At 42.3% G+C, this 19,155-nt stretch overlaps 1 protein-coding gene across 3 annotated transcripts in view; it reads right to left on the minus strand.

Moving 5' to 3' along the window:
* MPPED2 (metallophosphoesterase domain containing 2) overlaps positions 1–19,155 on the minus strand; it is a 99,314-nt gene that overhangs the window by 76,527 nt on the left and 3,632 nt on the right. For all 3 annotated transcript variants that reach the window (XM_082761215.1, XM_082761216.1, XM_082761217.1), the window contains exon 2: positions 18,202–18,445. In XM_082761215.1, the coding sequence (XP_082617341.1) occupies positions 18,202–18,329 (128 nt within the window). In that variant the 5' untranslated portion in view covers positions 18,330–18,445. The remainder of the gene's footprint in view (positions 1–18,201; positions 18,446–19,155) is intronic.

Below are 19,155 nucleotides of genomic sequence, written 5' to 3' on the forward strand. Positions count from 1 at the left end.
CACCACATAACATTTTACGATACGAAATGAGATGTGGGCAATGTAATTTCACTTAGGCGACTCAGTTACAAGCAATGCAAATGCAATCTCACTGATTACACTCCGAAACAAAAGAGGGAATTTCATTGTTTCAGCCAACGCTTTAAACATGGAAAAATCATGAAACTTCCTTTCCTTTCAAATAGAAGCCATTGTTCCACATTCAGATGGCAATAACCTCGGTGGGTGAAATTCATCCTGTTGTTGTGTGCGCTGGTGAGGCACAAACTGAGCAACATAACATCTAAGCTCAGTCAGTGATACGTAAGGTCTCACACACGGGGGTGAATTCCACCAAACTTGTCATTAACAAGCCCAAGACAGAGAAATCATACATCTCAGGTCCTCCAAACCATGAGTTTAAATATAAATAAATAAATAAATAAATAAATAAATATATATTATAAATAAATAAATGCAAAAGGGTCTGTTTCATTGTTTTTATTCATCTTCTGGTTTCTTAAAGTTTGAGACCGTGAGGAGGTTTCCCTGAATTAAGACGGGCTGTGTGAATTGAAAGTACTGTAGCTTTTCCTATATGACTCCCCAGGGAGTCTATTTATTAGGCACAGTCCGGTTTTCTGATTTAGCTTAAGTAATTTTCCTAGAGAATGTGAGTGTCCACACCAGGAGGAATTCCAGAATAGCAGCTGCAGAATAGCCTTTTCTCTTCGAACTACTGAAATAATTTTTCCCTTACATGGTCACGCTTATTCTTGGTTTTCATTTTCATTCTCCTCCTAGTACTTACAAGCAAAAGAAACTTAAATCTTTTTTATATGTGTTTTGATAATAAGTTTTTCAGAAGAGCTCCAGCTGCTTCAGAATTCACAATAAAACTGCAAAAGCTGTCAAAAACAAAATACATAAATATATGGAGTATTATCAGGGTGCAATCATTGTCAGCTATACTAATGGGCATTTTCTTTGTTGTTTTAAACAACCAAACCCATTTCTGCTTTGACCAAGAACATTTGCAGAATTGTACCCACTTCCCCATCCACAGTAATTTCTCTGAGCGTGCAAAATGGAGCACCAGTTCTCTTCCCTGTCACTATGGAGCAGGAGGAGATACCTTCTAGGCACAGAATATGACAAAATCCCATGACGGCTTTGCAAGGCTATGAAGAATTGAAGAAAAAAATACATCAACAAAAACATTTGTGCAAGTTTTCAGGGAAAAAAATATATATATATCATTGCTAAACATTTTGGAGAAGGGAACAAACTAAAGTTTCCCAGCATCGTTGACAGCCTTATAACTGGGGATTTTTTTTTAAGTGAGAAAATAGGCTAATTCAGGAAGCTGCTCACGGAGACAAAAAGAACAAGGTGTTAAAACCTGCGAACAGCTGTATTTTAACCATTTCTTCTTCTACATCTGGATCCATTTCTTTTTTTAGTTTTTTCTACGTTTCTGTGCTTTGGCATTGTCACTGAAGTTTCCAGTTGGACAGCACGAAGGGCTTGTGCTTGTGCTTACTGAAGTCAATGAAGCCAAAGTTCACAGTGACCGTAATGGTACAGGAATGTGAGCTAAGAGAAACTATTTTGTTCACATCGGTACTTTAGCAGTCATCTATATTAAACAAAATTAGCAGTTAAGATTCTCAGTTCTTTGACTGAAGTGACTAATTTCCTGCAACCTTTCTCCTCCTTCCCCCCCCCTCCAACCTTTTTGGCAATCAAGACCAGACTTACAGCCTGCTTCATAACAAGCACTGCCCTTAAGGGCAAAATTGGCAAGACACTTCAGTCTGTTCCAGAAACCCCTTCTGCAATTGATTATGCGATCTAGTTCTACTCCACCGGTGTGTTGTGACCTACAAAATCCTCAGCTCCTTCATCTTCTGCTGGCTGTAAAGGCTTGAGACAAACTCCATCCTTAATGGGCACGACTGGCTCTTTCTAGAATTCAGAGCCTTAAGCACTGCTCTGTCTGAAGGCCCACAGACAGGAACCACACGGGAACACATTCAGAGGCTTTCCTGTAAAAACGCCTTTTATACTGGAAGCCATCTCTTCTAGTTGCTTCCCCCCTCGTTGGTATTACCTACAGTAACAGGGATCACAAGTTTTTGGTGTCAAACGTTAGAGATTTTTTTTTTATAATGATCATTTTGACTGATGCAGAGAACATCACGGCAGTGGCACACTGTGCCACAACACCCTTCCTTACAGGCCGCTCTATGTGCACACAAAACACGCCCCACTAAGTCACTACACAAAACAGAAGGAAGCGTTTACCAAGAGGACCCACTGGCTCTTGGATTTTCCCTGGTGGCTCCCAGCCCACGATTCTCTCTTCATGTTTGTCCCACCAGACCCCAATGCACGGAAGAGGACAACTTGTGCCAGGAAACCTGTAAAGATCATCACCTTCACCACCCGTGGAACTAGCCCTCGAAGTTCTCCATCACCTCTATCCCCATCACCTCCATCAGCCAGCTCAGCTCACCGGGCTGCCAGAAGAGCCCAAACTCGAGTAAAGCAACGAGAGCATTTGGGCACAGCAGGCACGAAGGCTGTGGGCTGGTCCCAGCGGCAGCAGCTCCGTGGTGGACTGACGCAGCCATTTTCTGAAGCGCTAATCAAGTGGTTTTTTTCTCCTCTTGAGGCTCAAATAAGAAGCTCCCTGGTCTAATGAGAATTTTCCCTACTTCCAGACGCTGTTTAATCTTGTAGTGCATGTTCAAATCCTAGACAGCTCGTTTTGTCAGAGACAGCATTAGGCCTGGATGGGAAACAGACTTCCTAAACGGACAAATTAATAGCAAACAAACAAAATGAATGGAAAAAGAAAAGCAATTAACTTAAATATATATTGAGATAACGAGCCCTGACCAGTTTCTTTATTGTGCTGTATTTTGCAACCTTCTTCACACATCACTTCTCCCCCCATCTTCTCAGCTCTAACCACCTATGCTCTTCTGTTACTCCCTTTTTATCCATTTTGTTTATCCTCCTTGAACTAAATTGTATCCCTGTACCTCATGTACTTATTTGAGCTTCAAAAGCAGCAAGTGGACATCCTGTATATGAAATATAGTTGTGCTCAGCTCAACTTTAGTCTTTCCTTTTTGTTGTTGTTTTCCTACAACCACTTCATTTTTTTTTTCCAGGGGGACACACTGCCAGGGATGCCCCATTAACTGACAACTCCATGAGAAGAACATTTCAATCAACCATTACAAGTAAGAGTCAGACCCCTAAAATCCCACAGCCAGATGCTGTTTCATGCCCTGCCAGTAACCCTACAGCACGGTTATCACTGCCACTTCTTATCTTATCGTCGTTTCCAACATTGTCTGCTGTGGTCAGACAGAGTCAGACCTAAACAATGATGTTAAATGAAGACTTCCTCCCACGGCAGTCTTGAACTTCTAATGAAACTGATCACTCCTTCACGAGATAACAAACCACGTCGGATTTCACAGGCTTCGAAAACAAAGTCGAAAGAAGGTCAGAAGGAAGCAAGCTCACAGCAAATTACAAAGGCATGACTGCATGTAAACATCCTTTCCAGGCCACAGGTAAGCATCACCTAACATATATGTGTATGCATACACGCACACACATATAGAAACAAATATATGGTGTGGGATTTTGTTGTTTGTTTTACTTTTCTTCATTTGTTAATAACAAAGAAAGGAGGGTCAAATTTTCCTCTCTCACACCGCACTAGAAAGTGATGTCAGTTCGAGAAAACTATGTTTGCAATGTTTTTGTAACAGTCAAAGGTCTGGTAAATAAATTTATTAAAAAAAAAAAAAATTAAAAAAAGCTTTTTTACCAGCATAATCTGTGTCCTGAATTAGATGGCTTTGTTAACATGATTAACGGCAGAACTCCACTAAAACAAATCTGGTTTCTGTCCAGACTAACTGCCCTGTACGCCAGGGGAGCCACAGGTAGGAGCTCTGCATGAGGATTAAAGGTTTTCACGGAGACGAGATCACCCTGTGCATGGCTCCATGGTACAAAAGCCATTTGTCACCCACTCAATCCTGCTGATTTAGCTTTAAGGGGAACGATGCTGGCTGCCTGCAGCTCGCCCCGGGGGACCTCCGCAGTGGGACATGTCCAGGGTGGCCACCCCACAGCTCCAGTCGGGGCACGTAGAAACCACCTCAGATTACTCTTGTAGCCTTGAACAACGGTGGGAAATTCTTCACCTGCCGTGTTTGGGAATTACAGGGAAGCCTCATTTTAGCTTGGCCGTTCACCCACACACCGAACTCCAGGCCACCCAACACAAGGCACCCGCACAAGGCACTCAGCCCCTCCTGCTGCCTCGCTTCCCGTGTGTTCCCCTCCCTGCAGGGATGATTCCCAGCTCCTGGCCATGCCACACGTAGGGCAGGGATGGGCGAGAGCAGAACAGCAGCGCAGGTGGAGCAGAGGTGCTCCCGTTGGCAGTACCTCCACCGCAGAACAACGGGGAGCAAAAAAGCCCTCAGAAAACCACGGCTTCACACACCCACCGCCGTAATGAATCCAGCAAGCGCCAGCTTGGCCCAGCTCACGTGCCAGGACGTTATTGGGACTTTATTCTGAGCAGCTTAACGCAGCCCCAGCTGCACCCTGCAGGCAGCAGAGCAGCTCTGTGGTGCCGCAGCGCTGAGCAGAGCGGGCTGCTGGCTGCAGGACGTGCTGGAGCTGCTAGGTGGGGAAAGAAGAGACAAGAAAATGCTTTGCCGGCTTGGCTGCACCATGCAGCTAGTGGCACATGGCGGGAGGGAGGATTTTGCCCTTTTTATCAACGCAGCTCGGGTTAAAAATACATTCCACAACATCTGAATGTCTCTGCAAAGATAACGAAGACTTCAACTCAAATTTTAGTCCAATGAAACCAGCCTCAAAACTTCTGTGCAGAGGTCCCACCTCACAGTTTCAAAATGTTTCCCCAACGATCACAACAAAGTAGCCTTTTGAATGCATACAAGGGGTAAGTAGCTTAGTGAACGCATTACGTTAATGAATTCCACCCTATTTATTTTTTTATTTTCATAAATATTTAGGTCAAGTGCTGCAGAGCAGCATCACGGAAAGCTTCTTCATTCACTCCCGGAGTCCGGAGCAGCCACTTTCCTACTGAGTGCAGGGAGGAAATGAGGAAGCAAGTAAAGCTGTCAATACAGAGTTGTCTGTGTGCCATCCCCTTGTAAAAACACAAGCACTGGAGAACCTTAGAAGTCCTTTCCAGGCGTTGTGTCACTACTAACAGCTAATATAACAGGAGATTTTAAGTCAAATAGTATATTAGCCAAAATAACACCAATAAATAGCAAAATTCCAAGGCTTAGCATGAAAATGAAAAACACTAATGGCACACAGTGCAGCTTGTTCGTACCACGTGCAGTCTAGAATCATGCATAATGTAACAGTGCAACTGCTAACAGCAGGCTCACAGAAGATAATTTACACTTGTTTTTATGGACATGAGGAACTGATCTTTGAAGTTGTCCCTAATGAGATTCTGCTTGGCCCTAACAGCATCCTGAGAGAATGCGCTGCGTTTCTCCCCTGCATCCGGCGCATATTTATAACGCGGAGTACACTGGGCTGAATTGCACATGTGGACTGGGGTCTCCCCATCACATCCCAAAATAAGATGCTCACAGGGAGGGAAACGCCTGCTAATACGTCTCACTTCAGCCTCAAGTCTTTTGGTGATTACCCACGCCACTTTTGCTAATTATCAGAAGATCCACGGGGGTTAATGAGTAAGGTTTTTATTTGCTTTGCACGGTTGAACTCCTAACTTGGTTAAGCTGCCAGGTAGGTCACTGTGAGATCACAGCTGCATCACACATCACAGAAGACATCCCAGAAACAGTCATAAGGCTCTTTGGAGAAAACAGAAGTGTAGCTGCATAATGAATCAGAAAACTTTATTTCACAAACACAGGCAGCAGCATGAGGAGTACAAATAGAAAACATCTTTTGGTGTGTCACATGTAGCCACTGCTTTAATACTATACCCACCTGGTTTTGAAGGTCCTTTCACTTAGGAGATCTGCAACGCACTGAAGCAACATCATTAAAATCTCAGCTTCCAACTGAGTGCAGTAGCCACAATGCCTTCTACATCCAGGAGGTACTGCAGCAAAGTGGCAAGGGGTAAAATGCTTAACGTCCCCAGCGCGAGGGAACAAGAGCAGGCCAGAACCCTGACGTGCTCAAACACAGATGCAGTCACATCTGTAGTCACATGTGTGTAGCAAAACCCTGCTACAGTAGTGGACCAAAAATGGCAGCAGAGGTGAGATCAGCATTTAAAAACACTTGTTTAAGTCCTGCCCAATGCAACTTCTGTGCTGGAGTATTCCAAGCACTGACACTACCAAGTGGCATTTCCTGCTCCGAGCCATGTTTCGCAGCAAGTTAAACAAGGACAGCCTCAGCTTCCCTCTCTCATCCATACTTCTCTCAGATACAGCTGCCCATACAGCACGGTTCTGGACCATCACTGTTTCACATTAAGGTATTCGAGTAAACTAGAGCTGGCTTTTATTTTGATTAATATACTGACGTATGCACTCATGCAGTTCAGGAAACTTCTTCATGCTCCATTCATCTGCTCCTGTCTTCAGGAGGGTGCCAAATTCTGACAGCTGGGGATGGTGACTCCAGGTCGCCATCCATTGTAGCTAACATATAACATACTTAATTACGCCATCGGTAGCAAGTCACTGTTTTGACACCTAGTTCTCTGCCTTTTTCTGCTTGGAAAACACAGGAGAACATCCATACATTCCTTGAAAGTAGTGGTCAGCACTGTCCCCCCACTACAAATACACAACATACAGCTTAAGATGAGGTGCCTCACGGGATAGGTATAGCAGGACACCTGATTTTTCATTTAGAGCTTTTTGTCTAATCTGACCCAAGACAAGAGAAACGTTACAACTCAACGGGTGTTTGCTGCCTTAAAAAAACAAAACCCACAAAGGACTCCGTTTTAGGTCATGTAAAGACGTTCACATAACACAAACCAGCACTGTGATGGATGTTCTCTGAAGCAGCTCTCGTTTGAACGGGCACAGACACTAATCTCCCTCTCGGTTCCATGGCGAGTCCCTACAGGTGAGAGGCGAACGAGAGTCATTTGCGGGGAACTTATGAGGGAAGCTTCAACAGCAACGACAATAGCTCTGTGTGCATACGTGGAGAAAGAATTTGTTCTCAGTGCACTGACACTTCTCACAAGCGCATGAAGCCCAGCAGAAGAAAAAATGTAAAGAATAATAAAAAAAAAAAGGCACGTCTTTAAAGCCATCAGGGTCTGGGCACAGTACTGAAAGGTTCAGGTGACCTTGCCTCAGTACGTTAACGTACAGCCTCTCGGTCAGGACGGCGAGATTCCCTTGTGAACAACTACAAGGCATAAGACTAGAAGCTCAAAATCTAAAAAAAAGCTTTTGTTAGGAAAATAATAAAACACACAAAACTGAAAGGCTCTGATACTGATGCTGTAGCAATAACGTGATACATTACTTCTACGTTTCACACTAGGGCAAGATTGCCTTTAAACACATACGCAGACAGTAAAATCGTAGCAAATGAGATACAGCTGCAAGGTGTGCTGAGAACTATACTTTAGGCCAACTTCTTATCTCTGGTTAGTCCCGAGTATTTGAGATCAGCTATCTGTTTCTCGTCTTCCATTTATTCTGCTTCCTGCTTACCACCACTGCATTAGTCACCTCCGGTACATTTGTCTTGCATTTTATTGGACAAGTGTCTGCACCCTAAAGAAACTGCATTGCCTCTTTATAACTGGATATCCGAAAAATCACCATTTCTTGTACCAAATCTCATCCAGACCTCAATTTCATTTGAATCAGAAAAACTTCTACCAGCTGCCTCACTCAGTGTTTCAGTTTACCCCTTTTAACTCTACGCTGAATAAGACGAGTCATAAAAGGTCTTTCCCGTTCTGTAGAGTGATGGCTTAAAAACCCTCTAAGAGAAGTACTCACTGAAAATGATGACTCGTGCGTATCACAGCATTAAATGATGCTATGAACAGACCACCAAGAAAGCCAGGTGATCCAAAGTTAATTTTCAACTTAATATTCCTCTTGCCAATCTAGCCTGAATGCAAGGATTCCTTTCTGGAAAAGATGCCCTGAATTAATGATAACTGAAATGAACAATCCTGAAAACAAAATGAAATCCTCCTAATAGACCATTTAATTTCCTTGAAACTGATATCAGGATTTCCTTTCTCCTCTGGCTCAGAGAAAACCAAGACTTACATCCACTTGAAAAACACCCTCTTTTCTTGAAGGCATAGAATTTATGCTAATAGACAACTAACAACAAATGATGAAAACTCTAAGAGCTAAAGGTCTTCATTTTGTTGCCAAGCTGATGTATCAGGTTCTGAGACAAACAGTACGTGTGATCCTTCCATTAACACAGTGGCACTCACAAAGCTGCAATGCAAAGCAGCCTAGCAAAACACCACGTCAAAGGTCACAGTGAAAAAAGCAAAACAAAAAAACAGCACGCGTACCACCCCTAGAGGATTATCATCATCATTTTAATTCTCGCAGGGTGCCTGGAACTTGTATTGCAATACTTCATCTGTGTAGCCTCATTATACTGCAACATTTCTAGCAGAAAAACCATCCAAGAACTTTGTACAAACAATTAAAATGCCATCTAAAAGATCCAAGAATGCGGTATCAGCCGTAATTCTCCCTCAGGAACCCAAAGAGCATGTCCTAAGCAGGAACATTTTTACTTTCAAGGTATAGAATAATAACAACAGAACCAAATTTGTTGTTCCTATAAACAAGCCTTCCTTTCAAAGCTGTGAGCATTGCTTAAAAGGATGATGGAAAAATCCCATTGATGTCAAGAGAAATATAATAAAAATGAAAAAAATACATAACTTCAGAGTAATTGCAGAGATTATACCTGAGTTCTTTATAAAATGTTTGCAATTTTGTGTTTATTTAGTTTTAATTTTTTCTTTCCTTTCCAGCAGTAGGGAAAAGTGAACGCCTGGCTGATTTGTAATTTACAAAACAAACAAATCATAAAGACAAAATTTCCTCTCTCTCTAATATATTTTAATTATCACAATCTTATACCTACACACCATTAACAACCAGAGGAATGTAATCCTTGAAGAACCATAGCTTAAAGTTGAGGGCGTCACTTAGCCTGGCAGCTAAGAAACTGGTACTGCCCCTCTGGAAGCAGTAAGAGCGTCACTGAGCCCTGCATTTAAAAAGTATAGGACTGGGCTCCACTTTACTTAACAAGCTGGACCGCACAAAATTACAATTCTGACCAATTCTCATTTTCCCAAAAATTACTTCACCATTCAAAGGAGAGAAAGAGAACCCTTTGGTAATTCTAACCAAAAGCGAACGTGCTTACAGAAACAAAGAAACCTAGAGTAATTAAAAAGTAATGACTTTTTCCTTTGTGCTCCCTATATAAAATCAGCATGAGGGAAGATAAACTGGACCAGCACCTTTTCCTTCCCATAAAATGCTACAATAGCTAAACATTTAGGAGTAATGTGCTGACCCTGATGCTCCCAGTCACTACACTCAATTCCTTATACCAGAGAAATTGTAAACGTGGTAAATAGCAAGTTTCCTGGCTTACAGATCCATCAGATAAAGTCCTGCTATCATACTCCTTTCTCCTTCCCTCCCCCATCCTCTCTCCATCTGCTGCCCTCCTGGGAAGGGAGTGCTACACTTAATGGCTGTCTGCTTTTAAGTCTAATGTGCTGGAGAGAAGTTAATGCCCAGTACAGTAAGTGGGGACTCTGCTATGAGCAAGCCTCGAGTCCTGGTTTTTCTTGCCAACATCTCCTGGAATCTTTGCAGCCCTACATCAAGCAGCATGCAAGGAAGAAGGGCTCTTGTTATATGAAGTCCTCGATTTGTGACACAAATAAATCTTACAAGATACCGTAGCACAATCATTTAAATAATCTTTTGGAAAAAACAGGAGAGTTGTGATTTTCTTACCTGTCTCTCCCCTCAATATGATGTGTATGTAGAAAACATGCCCGCTATAAAAACAGGGGCATTTCCCTGCCCATGGGGAGTACGCACCTATCTGCTGATAGGTGCGGGACAAGAACTACGGGACAAGAAATGGGCTGGATCCCTCTGAGATATGAAGAGGGTGACCAGATTCTGGGATTAGGGTTTGACTTGGTCTTCAGCCATCCTCTCTACCATTTCTTTCCTCCTTGGCCCCCAGCAGCAAGCTTCAGCAGCAGCATACAACACCAATGCTCATCCACCAGCGTTTATGTTTTGGCCGACCTTCATGCTGCACAGCATGCAGGACACAGAGAGCTGATGTGCTGGGAGGAACCTCCGGGTGCATGGAGGATAAAACCAAGCTTTGTGGTCAACCTTTCAAGAGAGAAGTAAAAGGTACAATTCGAGGTACCCAGCATTCACTGTTCAGAATCCAGGCTTGCAGTTTTCTGCTCTTACCACTTGGTACCGCTCCTGGCATGTCACCAGCACCGTGCACGTTACTGGGTATAAGATTATCTATCATACACTGACTTCTTGTTTGAAAGAGACGTCAAAATAAAAATCATTAAATGAAGTCTAGTCACATTTATTACATGATAGAAGTGTTTTGACTGCAGTGTTTTATACACATACACATTTTAGCCCCAGCCTCCTCACTCTATAATTAAAAACAACCAAACTCGGTATCACAAAAACTTGCCCTCTGCAATAAACAAGACCTAAAAATTGCAATCCTAACAGCCCATATTAAAACTGAGAGTAAACAGGCATGACCTGAATCTTCAAATCCCATTAGAAAAAAAAAAAGCTCTTTGTATCTTCTGAAATACCTTCTATGAAACACATGAAGGTACATATGCAGGCAAAATTATCTCCTTCTTCTATTTGGCACTGCTCTGCACATACACAACACAGAAGAAGATCAGAAAGCCAGTAGGAGGCCTTCTGCAAGCAGAAGCAGTCACGATGAAGTCCATGAAACTACAACCGTAGATGCCAAGCACAGTTCAAACCACTGGGAACAACAAGCCAACGCTTCCAGGACCAAAGCTGACAACTCACTGGAATCATTTCTAGGGACCTGGAAAAACCTGGTGTGAAATAAAAGGGAATGATTTTTCCATACCAGACTGACATTCAGCTCTTTCAGCTAGCACTCACTGCTTGTGACTACACAGGTAACCCCTACACCAAACTTTATTATTTCTTCAAATCCACAGCTCACTGTAAGAGATGCATCTTTCAAAGAAATCTCCCTGCCTCTCTGAATTTCAGCTGTGCTGAAGTGCATCTACTGTCTCACGTTATGCCGAGACATTTTACAGAGTTCTAAACCAAAACTCATCAAATGCTCTGTTTCTGAAGGAAACATGCTGACCCCTGACTCCTTTGTTCCCAAATTTATGCACACATACCCATGCTTGGCAATTGACTCTACTCCTAGAGCCGCTTACAGCAGCTCGAGATCAGAAATGGAAACTCCAAGGTATCTGTGCAACATTCAGTACAAAGTCCATGTTCACCGCCGTTATTTGACATAGTCCCATATCAAACATAAGCAAATAAGCTGCGTATAGTCACTTAACATCTAACATAAACCTCTAAATCTGCACTGTTTGCAGGGCTTTCCTTTTGTTTATTTGTCTAGCCAGATAGTCAAACAAGGATTTGTAAAATAAACCAACACGATGTGTCACAGGTAGGTGCGGCACTTTCCCTGGGCTTCCAACAGCCACCTGTCACCGGGAACACGGCAGGGCTGGCCTTGTTCTGCCACTAGGTGAAAACCATGAGGCCAAAACAAAGATGGGCCTGAAAAGGTTGTGAAGTCTTGACTCCCTGACTGGAAAGAAATCTATGCTCTCGAGGTTGTTTCACCAACCAGGTGACACCCTCACCTTTCAGGTGTTAACCTACAGCCCGCTGCCTTCATTTCCCTACTGCCCTACATTTTTAAATGAAGTTGACACGCTGCCCATGACAGTGCAACGTTGTGATCATGAGGTGTTTAATCACAACATTGTCAACCTACCTCACAGCGCTCCCTCGGTGAGCAGTTCCCCTCAGGCACAGGATCCTGGGGTACCACTGCTGCAAAAAGCATTCTTGGTCAGATCGCACCACAAACCCCCTGGAAGATAAGGACTAATTGTGTGCTGTGAATAACCGTGACGCCCAGAGCCCACTGTCACTCATTATGACTGAACACTGGAGCAACGACATGGGAAAGACCGTAATGTAGAATCAGACCATATAATGAAAATTTCCATTTGTAGTGCTCAGCTAATGAAACGAGGACTTACTAATAACAGACTTGTTACCAAAGGCTTCTTTGCACAATTAATACAGCATGAAAGAATGTTAACGTACGTGTGCATAAAAAACACACCGCTTTCTTTCTCCCTCTCAGGGTTTACCACAGGGGCTAGACTGACCCTACAACGTGCTGTCCTGGGAACATGATTTTGTCAATGAGGAAGTCGAAGGAATGTCCGATTGCGACCCTGGATGACTGCGGTAGGTGTGGAGACCAGCACGGGCAGTCAGCGGCTTTAGCACCCATTTAAACCAGATCTCACCTCCATCTTAGGACAACCTAAGTCAGGAATACAGTAACCGATAGAGAGCTGGTGACAAAACATTATTTTAAACCTGTCCTACATTTATTAAAATAATATTGGCACTTTTAGAGCATCAGTCTTCCAGGGACGTCGAAGTATTTTTAAAGGTAGGTCGGTATGGGTCCTTTCTACAGTGACAAAAAGAAAGGTCAGAAACTTAATCAATTCTTCAAGAGAGATTAGCATGATATGGCTGCACTGTATAAACACTGTATAAGGGGGCTAAATTTGAGCTTTAATTACAAAACTGCATGCCATACGTCACCTCTGCACAATGCTCACTTTCAGCATGCTCCACTCAAGCATCTCAAAAGGCTTTACACGTAATTAAAGTGTACACCCATGAAAATAAGTTTTTCATTTTGCATCTGAAATTTAAATTGAGAATGTATCTTATGCTCAGATTTTGCAAAATACGTCATTTAAAATCATTAAGATCAATAGAAATCTTCCATTATTTCAGCCCACAGAGACACAGACACATGCACACGCTCCAGCGAAATGTTTTCTTAATGACAATTAAAATTAGCATCTTTGCAACTCAGCTTCCATTGTTCTAGAAAATGCAATCAGTTAATGGTCCTCTTCTTGAGTGGGGACTATTTATTTTGGGACAGCTGTAAGGATTCTCACCTACAGCTGTCCTCCCCTCTTTTCTGCTGGAATCCCCACTGGCGCAGGGAGAGCTCAGCTGCTTCAGAGGCAGCTGCTGAATGGCTGCTGCTGTCTGCTTGGTGGGCTAAGAAAAACAGGTTTGTTTTACTTAATGCATCACATTGTGAACTGCTGCTTTTCAGCATCCACCGAGGGACCAGCGAGGGATGGGAGACTCAGACTGCACCAAGGTAAGCTAATGGTGAGCCAAAGGCCCCGTAAAAATCACTGTGAAACAGAAGTAAGGCTCAAGTTTTAACAACACTTGTTCAATGTACTCCTGTTTCCAGTATCAGAGCTTAAATATCATTTGTTTGGGGGCAGTAAAGTTTTTTCAACTTTTTGGGAAAAGCAGTGAAAAGCAACTACAGTGCTCAGAAGCTACATATGCTTTTGTAAGAAATGTTATTTTACTGAGAGCAACAGTCAGCACCAAAGCTGTGATTCCCTCATCACCTCAATATCACCTGAAATAACGAGCCCAGCCACACAAGGTAATAGATAGATAGCTTAGACTGAATATCTGTATTTTCTCAGCCAATATTATTACATGTAAACACTCCGCTATTCTATAAACATCAAACAAGTCCATGTTCTACTAGTGTTAGTCTTTCCCCACCCCCCCGAATATCACACACCTTTTATGAATGAAAAGTTAAGAACGTAACCAACAGAACGCACACATTTTCTGCTAATCTCACTGGGAGTTTATAAAACCCATTAAATGCAGGACGGTTTCCCCGAGAGAAAAAAATCTGCAAGATCCTATCTGTCAAGGTCAGTAGTCTGGTAAGATCTTGGAGTTTTAACTGTTTAAGGCTTTGCCACAGTTGAAAGTTTTTTCTTCTGTGACTGTACAGCCACACTTTTATATTACTACCATTATTATATCTCACGTTTACATACGTTCACACATTTATGTACTTTAGTCAACTATATATAAAGTTCTACTAACATAAAATGCTATGTTTATACTCTATTTTAAAGTAAGAATATTCACGGAGGGAATTGCTCTAGTACAGAAAAGGCAATAAAATTATATAGTTAGAGATTGTTCAACGCATCTCCGCGCGTGAATAAACTCATTTCGAAGACTTCCTCTTGCACTGAAACCTCTTTCTTTCTTACTCCCCTAGCACTGAACTTAAACCGTCCCGGAGTACTAACGTACACTCAGAGAATCCTAAAAACAAGCCACTAAGCCATTCTGGTGAAGTCTGAGGAAAGCTAATGAACTTAATTAGAAGTCTTCTAAATGGATGGGCCTGCAGCAGCTTGGGCTACAGCTGGCTCACCTTCACAGCACGCATACCAGCAGCAGCAGGGCCCATCAAAAGAGGCGTTTCCTACCACAAACCCAAGATGTTTATTTCACTCTCCCCTTTTTTCCCTGAAAGTGATTAGATGTTGTACCCGACAGGAAGGTTCTTCCCTATGATTTGAACTTAAGCAAACTATTTTCAATTCAGGTTTGTCCCATTTTCTTCTCAGCTCCTTTCCACTGGCCTGGGGGAGGAGGAAAAGGTGAGATGGGAAGGTTCTGCAAAACCAAGCCACACTGATTTCTGCTAAATTAAAATGATTTAAAGATCCACTGTGGTGATTACTGGAAAGTTGTAGAGTCTCATTCTGAAGCCCTCTGAGTCAGTCGTGCTGCAGAACAGAGAGGGCAGCACCACACCGAAGGAGCAAGAGGCATTTTCCTAACAAAAAATGGGGGAGTACAAAGACATCCTGAAGAATACTAACCATTAAGAAGCCAAGAAAGGTGCATTATCGTTGTTATTATTTAACACCTGCCCTTTAAATCAGGGAACTAAGGTAGTGCAGTTAATTAAAACTAAGTGAAAATATTCAAATGCAAACATTTAATAACATCTTCAGACAATTAGGGAAACCTGCGGGTGGGGGCATCGCCTCAAGACGTTCAAAAATTTAAGATGGTATCTCTTTAGCCAAAATAAACTTACAGTAAAAATTGTCTTCACAGCACCTGCTCAAACATTAATTAGTACAGAAATAAAATAGAAAGGCTGGACAAAATGATATAAAATTTGTACTACAGCAGACTCCAAGTAACTCACAAAACTACTGTCTGCCAGGCTAAGCACAGGGAGCTTTAAGATACTGATATTTACTTGATGGCACGCTTAAAGGGGTTCACAGAGAAATGCTAGTGTAAAAATACATATAAAGACAGCAAAAAGACAACCATATCCCTGTTGATTAAACTACATGACACTATCATGTGAAAGGCACTAAGTGAAAGCAGGAGAAAGGATACGCCTCAGGGAACAGGAAGTCTAATTCCAGGATTTCTTTAAACATCAGTTTTACACTGGTGATATTCCAAGACTTTTAATTTACTTCATGTGAGATAAGAATCTGGCCCAATGAATACTAGAGACAGAAATGACTCAATATATGCCAAGAATCCAGTTCCTGCCTTTGCATGTGAAGATGCATATGCATTAAAAAAAAAGACTTTTTAAGAAATTAATTCATTTAGGAAATAACGATGTCCTCAAACTGCACCCAGCCACTCATTTATGGTTTGCAACAGGGCCTTGCAGCAATAGATCGCCCCACTATTTACATACATGTCATAGCACTCGGTTTCTATGTTGTTTTACTCATTTCTCAATACCCCGAGATTTTTAAATTATTTTTTCACTGGAAGAAGACCTCCTCAAACTTCTTCTTAAAAAATAAATAAATAAATAAATATGCATGCATTACCTTCAGATAGCAAAATAGAAAACAATCCTGGCAACTGCAGCAATGTGGCATTAGCAAAGGTACAACATGATAAAAAAATAGATCATGATTTCTTTGTCAATATTGCTTTTACTCATTTTCTGTTCAGAGTTTCTTATTTGGTATCTTCTCTCAGAAATATGCACAATGCTTCTTCCATTATAAAACACTGGGAGCAAGTAAGGACCCTGTCCCCCCTCTGAACGTACAACATGCTCTAAATTTTCCCACTCAGGAATAACTCTGTTCTTACCATCACACAAACCCCTACCCTTAGTCGTATCTTCATTTCTTGCTTTCGTCTGCCCGTAACTCTAGACCCTCAATATGATCCTATCATCTTTTTCCTCAAGAGGTTTTCCAAAACCCATAATTTGCTATCCAGACCTACACCCCAACTCACCTCCTGTACTGCAACATTTTCTTTGATCCAACTCTTTCAGACTAATCTTCTTTCATTCAAGTTCCCATCTCTCTTTTAAGAGAGGGAGACCAAAAGATCATATGCCACACCCTTGAAACCAAACTAAGGAATTTAAGAATGCTGCAGTATTTCAGTTACTCTTTTTTAAATACTGTCATGATGTTGTACTTCAGAGTTTCGGCATTTGTCAAGTGTACAACTTCTCTAAACAAGTAAAACATTTTTGAAAACGTCTGTCAAATCAATACCATTTAAGACATACACAAGTTATTAGGGAGGTGGTTGTATAGTTATTTGTGCATTTTTGAACCAAAGCGCAAATAATTCTTCAAATGCTGAACACCACACTTAGTTGGTCCTAAAACCAGCTCCCACTGAAGTCAGTTGTCAATAAGGAGGGGTTCTTTAAAACTGCTTTCTAAATCTCTATTGTTTGCTCTGAATTCATTCTCTCCACAGAATTTGTGCTTAACGTCAGTCAGAAGTGCAGTCTGGAGTGCAAAACTCGCAATAGAAATTTGCTGACAAAAGATCTGAACAGTGAATAAGAAATGGAAATATTCCTAAAGGCAGAGTTACAGCATCTCGGCAGCAATAAATCAAATTAATTAATGAAAAAACTTTTTCAGTCACATGCACAACAGAGCCTCCAGCATCCTTCCTCGGGAAAATTCCTTTACGGAAGATTGTAACCACATGAAATCCTATTAGAAGGTGCTGAACTCCTACATTGTGACTCTTCCGGTAGGCTTCTACATAACAAAAATGCAATGAAGTACCCTACAACTTTTTTCACTCTTATTATGCAAAATCCTTATCAAATTCAATAGTGTGACATCACTCAAAATCCTGACTAACAATGGCACACAGGAGGTCAAGAGATGTCCTCTTTGTTTTAGTTTCAAGTGCTTTTCACTCTATTAATGTTAAAAGAAAAAGAACCTTAACAGAAATAACTGATAAAGATCAAACCTACGAAACAATGGGAAGGAAATTCAGACTTAAAGCCGGTGCTTAGCTTAACAGGAACCATTGTGCCTAGGTGCGGGCAGCAGAGCGATCTCGCCAGTCACACAATGCCCAAGAATAACAAGGTGAGGTAAGGCGGCCCAGAGCTCGCCACTTCCCATGCTTGTGGTGGTTTCAGTTCAGGCCATGCCCGTTATTTTACCGCAGTATTTGTATTTCTTGGGAGCAATTGTTCAGCAGGCTCCCACTCCTTTGTGCCCCGGCTTGCGTGGAGCGCAGCATGCGGCACACGTTCCCCTCACAACCAGGAGGACAAAGGGCTCAGTGATCAGGGGGGACAATTAGTCCCAATTAGGCCTATTTCGCAGCTGAGTGTAAGGGGCGGGGGAAGGGAGCTGAAATTTTCAAGCCGTGGGTCCCTCAGGCAAGTTACAGTGCGACCAGCAAAGTGCCAACTTTCAGAAAACGTACAGTACCCCGCCGAACCTCGCCGAGGGACGCTTCTGGAAGTCGGGGCACAGCTTTCCTCCAGGAGCTGATGGAGCAGGACTTCTCCCGCATGCTGTGTGGAAAGCCGATAGCCATTTTGCCTATGAGCTAACGTGACTAACCAATTTTTCCAGTTTTCAGCCCACTCCTTCAGCAGCAGTTCTCCATTTAAGCACGCACACACACACACACACACAGAGGCAACGTTAGTAATACTTACATATGCACATGTGGAGGCTGGAACCTGCTCTGATTAATGTTGTAGTGTGTAAACGCCTGCGTTGGGTTGGAGCTGTACTCATCCACCGTTATGGTAACTTTGCCTTGTGAAGGAATTCCATGAGCCATCCTTCCTCCTTATGGACATGAGCAATTCACAGCTTCCCAAGGCCAAGAGCGGGGCAGGGCATTGTGTTCCCGGCAGCTCCCGAATCCCAGCAGCTCCTCATCAACGCCGCAGACCTCTGTGAGGAGAGAACAGCGCATACTGCTAAAACCTTGAAGGAGACACAAGCAGGCACAGCCATTACTCTGTCCTCTCCCCATTTCCAGAGTGTTTTTTTTTTCTTTATTTTTATGTACACATCACCCAACACTATGCATTACTATTCACTACTGTATTCACCCCTTCATCGTTTAACTCCATCACTATTACATAGATTTAAAAAAAATAATAATACTTAAAATAAGGCTTTATTTACTAGAAATCTATTTGTGTGGAAAGCCCCACTTAAGTACTCCGTATTTACTATCCTTTATTTTAAGTAACATCTTGTGCTAATTGCAACCATGAAAATTAACAAGTGGACCTAGTTTCCTGAAGGACAAATGGCTTTCCGCAAATACACACACTTGTTTTCAAGGCCCCGTTTTAGCTTTACAAAATGAGTTACATCTGACGGACTTTGGGGAAGCCGACTCAAGGCAGAAAAACCTACAGTTGCACAGCAAAAGGTGCATTCAAATACCTTTGCATCAATGTATTTATCTGCCTGCAGCAAGGCTAACATCTAGGCAACACCCAACAGAATGACCACGTTACAGTCCACTAGCAATTAAACTGGTTTGGATTCATCATCAGACAGAAATGATTTGTCCAGTAAATTTCAGAGCAATTTCATGCACAACTATTTCTGCATACGATGAAAGAAAGGTTTTTTCCCTCTCTAGGCAT

The sequence above is a fragment of the Aythya marila genome, assembly GCF_965140915.1.
Source record: "Aythya marila genome assembly, chromosome: 5".
In the NCBI taxonomy this organism is placed as follows: Eukaryota; Metazoa; Chordata; class Aves; order Anseriformes; family Anatidae; genus Aythya; species Aythya marila.